Raw genomic sequence first — 6,650 nt, 5'->3', positions numbered from 1 at the left:
TTAGTACACTCTAAACTGACTGGTCCATTGTTTTTAATACTTCCTAAACAAGCTTTCATGTTGATGTATATGTACAGTTGCGGACATGCACTTGCAAGCATTATACAATTGTTGTCTGCTGTGCGGTAGTACGCACGAGGTTGCAAATTGCCCCCCCTCCACTAGGCATCGGGTCGATTTCAAAGCATTAATGTACGCATATCTATGAACATGTCGTATTATTATTTAAAAAGCTTAAATACACACCATATTTAAAACCGACATTTAAAAAGAAATTGTGAAGAAAAAAGCCAGTCCAAATAGTAAAGAAGATTGCCTTTGCCTTTATTCTTGGTGTTAAGCGTTTTACCACGGTCTGCGATGTAACTCATACACGCAACGATTTAATATTCAATATCTTGCTTCTTGGCACCACTGGATCGTGTGAGTACGAACTTGCCCGATGAGGTACCTATTATCAATGTCAAAAGGTATATAACATCTCATTCATACAGTAAATATAGGTTTTCCGGCCAATTTTCAAAAATAGTCATTCACTTCTGAAAATCGGTCATTCATTTTCGTCTGAATTTGAGAATTGCTCTGGACACGCGTTAATTTTCGCTACCAGAGCATTCGATTCCATTTCAGTTCAATCAATTGAGTGATTGAGCAGCAACTTTCGTTAATGTCCATTCGGATTCGTTTACAAGACTTCATTTTCGCTTTTAGAGGAAGATTTCAAACGTTCACCATTCCATTTCACCTTTAGTTTAATACCATCGGCACCAGATAAAATTAAGGGTTTTCTTTTTCATAAACCGTCAATTAAATTAGCTGTACCTGAAATCAATTAAGAAAATGTTTGCTTGCGTAAATGAATGCATCTGAAACGTAATTGGTCGTCTGTTTATTAAAATTGAATGCACGGACAATGAAAATGATTGAACTTTCGTTGAATTGAAATGGGATTAAAAACGAGCATTCAAATTCAGACGAACACGAATGACCGATTTTTAGAAGTGAATGAACATTTCAGGAAATTAGCCGGGAAAAGCTATATTTCGAAGGCAGAGTCGCTTCCACATGTATTTATACATGCTGTAGAAATTGTTAAAGAAATACTGGGAGTTGTTGGTTTTTTCCTGTTTGCTTTAATTTTAATTTGTTAGCTTCTGCGCTTATACTTTACGGAACTTAAAGCTGTGTTCTTTTATTTGTCTTTGAGTATAATATTTTACTTCAGCTATTCGACTTACTTTGTGGATAGGTGAACACACCAAGTACGGCATTATGATCAGACAGGTCCGTCACCGTCTTCACTGCAGGGCAGTCGGGATCGTTTGGATACATGAACGATCCATACGGGATATCTCCTCTGCAGATTTCCAGGGGATCAGGGATCAGCGGTCGAAACACCTCAAGTGCGCTGTTGGTCGGCTGCTCATGAAGGCGGCAGAAGAGGATGTAATCCAGGAATTCCGCCGGATCAGTGTCTTCAATGAAGTCGTTGTGTTGGTAGTCGTATGTGATTCGGAGGACTCCGCGTAACAGTGGCAAAGTTGCCTGCAGAGTGTCAAACACTGCCTGTGCGTGCTCCGGTTTACCGATGTTGTTCGCATTCAGATCTCCAGCATGCAGGACGGGTTCGTCGACTGGAATCTTCTGCTGCTGCATGAATTCGTAGATTTCACCAGCCTGAAGAAGTCTCACGCTCACAGATGTGGGCAGCTCACTTGACTGCATGTGGGTGCCGAAGATGTGATAATTCTTGCTTAACCCTGCGTTGGTTTTCTTGACCTTTGCGTAAACGACCCCTTTGGCTAGCATGGCTTCATAAATCGAGACAGTGTCGTAGTTTACGAAGACCTTTTGGGTCTCGGTCACAATCGGCCATCGCGAAGCGATAAAGACCCCGCCATTAAACATTTTAGGAAGCGTCTTTGGCTCATGGTCCCCCACGGTCTGCGTGAAATGGACGAAGCCATAGGCTCGAAGGATCTGCCTCAAAGTCAGGGAAGTAGCGTCGTCATCAGTGACGATACATCCGCCCAGGAACACCTCTTGGAAGACGATGACATCAACGTCAGGTTGAAGCTTGAAGATCTCAGCAGGGATGCGACAGGTGCGCTCTCGCTGACCACTCTGTATAGCACTGTAAGGCAGTTCGAAGATGTTGTAGGAGATGATCTTGAGGGTGTTGACGGCAGTTGGGTTGGCGAGTGGAGTCACGTTCGGTAGAGTGCACATAACTTTGGTGCCGCCCTCACAGGCGTGACCTAGCTCGCTTATGGTGTCGCTGCGCACGTATTCCAAGCCGAAATGTTGGCAGTGGGAAGCATCGGCTTGGCAGTCCGGTGCGTTATCTGTAATGAGATTGATAGCAATGTTTGAAACCACGGTAGAACGAATCAGTGGGAAGATTGGGTGTTGATCAACCCACAAGAAAAATAAAAAACACACCTAAACGAAATAATATTAACCTTAGTGTCGGGCCTCGTCATAATATTAATGCTATATTCAACGCCGTTTGAATAATTGCAATTATACCTCGCTCGCGGTTTTCATCTAGCTAATAACACCACATAAAATGCCTCCTTAATATTCCCGTAAAGTAGCCTTGTATTTGTTTTCAAACTTCCCGCATTCATATAATGTTACACTCCTACTTTCCTGAGTTGTCAGAAATAGGATGGGTGTGATAAAAAAAAAAGGTGGTAGAAATGACTTTGCTTCTTTCTTCGTTTCTCTTTTCAGTGCAATTCTTTCCTTCTTAAGATATGCCGCACAATGTACAAGGGAAATCGATTAGTTTGACACACGTTTTCTGTTTCTCCCAATTGACCCCAACTAAGATAGCTCCCTCCGTTGTGTCCTCCAAATACACAAAAAAAGGAGGGGCCTGATATTCCTGCTTTCCTTTCCCGAAGTCTTCAAAAAGTTTTGTTTCTGAGGTGGATTTTGTTTGCTCGAGTGTTTTTTTTTATCATCCAAGGGCGGATCCAGGGGGGGGGGGCCAAAGGGGGCCATAGCCCCCCCCCCCCCCCAAATAAAAAACGAAACCAATTTTTTGTTTTTTTGTGACAACGCAATAAAGGCAGGCAATGAGTACACCACCATCTTTTCCTCAAAAAAACATTGGTTAAAGTGGTCAGAAATTGTCTCAGATCGCACCACAGAGCATCTAGAATCCAAAAAAAATTCGGGGCCCTTAAGCGGGCCCCGAACCCCATGCCGTAATTTTTTGGACCCACTTTTTTGGGGGGACCAAATTTTTTTTTGGCCCCCCCCAAAAAAATTGTGTTCTGGATCCGCCCTTGTCATCATCCTGATGTTACAGTGTCCAATCTGCAGGGTGTTCCGCATGCCCCTACTCCAAAGGCCAATGAATTTGAACTGGCTTCTTTGTGTATCCTAACAATCCAAAATTCAGTCTTTCGTTGCCTCCTTTTGTACCCAAGAAGATAAGATGCCAAATCATTTATATTTACATGATAATCACAAAGTCGATCTGATACACCGTGCCCTCTGGAGACATGCACACAATGGGGATTAAAAGATTGTATACGTCTCCACAGGGCAATTTCTATAGATGAATACGTCTCCACAAGGCTTTTCAACATAGATATATGGATTTACTCAAAAAACAGGAATTTCTAAGGTGATGGGTTGATCCGTCGCAATGAAGAGTTTTAGAAAAGGGATATTAAGTCCGAATTTTCAGCCAAGGAAATTAATTCTGGTTAAAATAAGAGCATTTTGAAACTACACTTTCAAATTCAAAAACTTTACTACACGAGAACAGAGAAATGTCTCCACAAGGATATACATTTCATAACGTATGTGTTAGTAAATATTTAAAAATAGGTAACCCGCTGACATCTTTTGCACTGTTCCGAAGTAAAGGTGAGAGACATTAATTATTTAAAGCATATCGAAGGTCGGGCGATAAAGATAAAATTCAAATTGATGAGCGTTGTCTATAGCCTTTAAGTCTTGCCTACATGCTGTGACGTTTGGTGTCCGGTCCATCTGGTTTTGTCCTTGCGTATCTGCATATTATAATTGCAGGTCGGCCACGAAGAGAAAATTTGTACGCATCATGTATTATCTATACAGTATCTGTCATTCATATATTCACGTCGGGTACCTGATAAAACTATATTGTTTTTACGTATGCAAAAACATATGACATTTGCTGGTATCTTATGGAAAACAATATTTAAACTGCAACTAAACATAAAGGCACCACATTGAGTTTGATCGGGGTATTTAAAAAAAAAGTGGGAAAAGCGAAGTGTATTTTTTAAAACGAGATCGCGAAGGGCGCATGCCGCTTCCAGTAGACCCATTGCAAAGCGTGCCATCACTAAAGACATGTCTCTTACAATCTGTATTTTTAGTACAAACTTTCTACATTCCTTTTCGCTTATTTCAGACAGAAAATCCAAAAAAAAAAAAATCCAAAAATTATATACCTATACGAAATCACTACATTTAACACCACTTGACGATATCTGGCGACAAGGTAAATGCGCGCAACTTTAGGGTGTAATATTAGCCATTTTGAATTGTTACTATGTCTTCATAATCATTCAGTCATTAATATGCTTAAGAAAATGCTATTGAAGTCAGGAAGTGTAAGAAGAATCACCAAAATAAACTTTTCAAAAAAAAATAATAATAAAGAAATATACCAAAATATGGGAACAAATATATTACACGACAGATATTAAAGATGTATGCAAATTAGGCATATTTCCACTTAAAATCCAGCTTGGTAACCATCATTTTCGGATTTAGCACCCCAAAATTGAGTAAAATAGCTATAATACCAACTTGTACTCGAAAATGCCGCTTCGTGTAATATTTTTTGAAATATCCCCTATAGTCTATGTGTATGATCCGTGTTTATACTTACCGATCCATACACGTGGCTCGTAAGATGCTTGGCGTGCTGTGTTAGCAAATTGGGGAAAAAAAACAATGTTTACTACACATCTCTAGAATATGATGTTCTAGATTCTATGATATTTCATTTTGGATGCAATCCCTGCACCTGCATTTTTTTGCGGGTTCCATTTAACGTAAATCTTCAATCTTCATAGGCCTATTTGAAATGTTCAAGGGTGTTTTTGTGTAGTTTTGGTTGATGCTAATGCAAATTTAATATGGTAATTTCTTCACATTGTCTTCTCTTTTCTGTACCCCATGTGAGATCAGTGGATTCCACTGAATGGGCTAGTTATCCGGTAAAAAAAAATAAAGATTAAAATTGCAATATTCATGTCACTCAACGTGATGCCATTCACGGTTCAAACTCCAGTGTAACTAAAATGAGCGAACTTTATGCACACATGTTCTACATGAGCAGAGCTTGAACAGAATCCCACTCAGTTGAATAGCTACGTGTATCTTCGGGGTCCTTTTAATGACATCACATCAATAGTGTCGGCAGCTGCCATGATAACATGGAACCAGGGGTGGCGGAACCGGGTGGGGGATTTTAACCCCAGATTTTTTTTCAAGGCAAACAAATGTGCCCCTCTCGCGGTTATAGATGTGCCTCTCTAGATGAAAACAAAGCGTATTCATATTAAAGCATATGATCGCGCAAATAAAATTGTCTTCTCATTTTGTAATGCAAAACTTTCCCTCAAAAACACAAGTACCCTTCGCGCATTACAAGACTGTGCACCTTCTCGAGATATGGAAAACTACTGTTTTTCTATCCCAAGTTATCTTGGCAGTGTCAACATGTTTTGTTGCCTCGATATAACTCTAATGAGCTATTATGATGTTTCCAAAGTATATATTGACGTCAAGTAAGATTTGAGGCTTTGCATGGTGGAGATACTAAATAATTAAAGGTTTGCGGAAACACCATGTGCGAATAACTTCTCAACTAAGAGAATGGTTCTGAAAAGAACCAGAGGTATAAAGGAGTACACGTCATGACACATTTAAACATAAAATGTGAAACACATACCTGCTTGTGCCTGCTTATTGTGCCTATATCGCACTTCATCTTCCTGAAATGACAACAAAATACGAACATGTTTACTCGCTTTTATCCCATTCAGTTTACGAAAAAAAATTGTGTTCTGGATCTGCCCTTGCGTTAAGTTAAATGAAATATTTTGAAGCGGAATCAGATCAGTCGAACCCGTCGTGAAAACTCGATTGTAAGCGTTTCGATTGAATGCATATCGTTCAAACTCGTCTTGTCCCTATCAGATCTAGTGAATAGTACTCGAATAGTGTGAATTGTCACTATGTCGAAAGTAGACTTACATGTGTAGGTTTGAAGGATATCGAAAAAGCAGTACGTGCTTTCGAAACTGGCTCGATTATGCAAAAAATAAATATATTGAATTCAACTTACATTGTCTGGATGCTTGGCTGAGCTACAACCCTTCAAGTACACCGCAATGTACAGGGCTGTGGAGATCAGCAACATTTTCAACATTGTTAGGTGTAATCAACAGAGGACTTTCAAACACGTCTAGTAAGACTGGTAGGATAAACTTCAAATGCGCCAGATACAGAGTTCGCACACTTATGTATAATGTATTCTAATTAGAATTAAATTTTAATGCACTAGACCGAGTACATTTACATATAAAATATCATCCTCGCTGGCCAAATGGTAATAGTCTTACTGTGTCATG

At 39.8% G+C, this 6,650-nt stretch overlaps 1 protein-coding gene across 1 annotated transcript; it reads right to left on the bottom strand.

Moving 5' to 3' along the window:
* Positions 1 to 305: 305 nt before the first annotated feature.
* Positions 306 to 6,602, bottom strand: LOC119744799 (phospholipase C-like). Its single transcript, XM_038220936.1, has 5 exons — positions 6,365 to 6,602; positions 5,969 to 6,011; positions 4,901 to 4,936; positions 1,239 to 2,345; positions 306 to 451 (listed from the first exon to the last, which is right to left on the bottom strand). Exons 1-5 carry the CDS (start codon positions 6,446 to 6,448, stop codon positions 384 to 386), a joined length of 1,338 nt encoding a protein of 445 aa, XP_038076864.1. The 5' UTR covers positions 6,449 to 6,602; the 3' UTR covers positions 306 to 383.
* Between the last annotated feature and the right edge of the window lie 48 nt (positions 6,603 to 6,650).

The sequence above is a fragment of the Patiria miniata genome, unplaced genomic scaffold, assembly GCF_015706575.1.
Source record: "Patiria miniata isolate m_02_andy unplaced genomic scaffold, ASM1570657v1 HiC_scaffold_7, whole genome shotgun sequence".
Lineage (NCBI taxonomy): Eukaryota > Metazoa > Echinodermata > Asteroidea > Valvatida > Asterinidae > Patiria > Patiria miniata.
Note: the sequence above shows the minus strand (reverse complement) of the source record. Positions and strands in the feature narration are given on the sequence as shown.

Bases quoted from the DNA above. Each gene is read 5' to 3' on its own strand.
- LOC119744799 (XM_038220936.1), bottom strand. From the start codon at position 6,448: ATGTTGAAAATGTTGCTGATCTCCACAGCCCTGTACATTGCGGTGTAC. The intron at 6,012-6,364 runs GTAAGTTGAATT...TTGTCATTTCAG, and splicing joins CAGCCAAGCATCCAGACAAT to GAAGATGAAGTGCGATATAG. The intron at 4,937-5,968 runs GTATGTGTTTCA...TTGCTAACACAG, and splicing joins CAATAAGCAGGCACAAGCAG to CACGCCAAGCATCTTACGAG.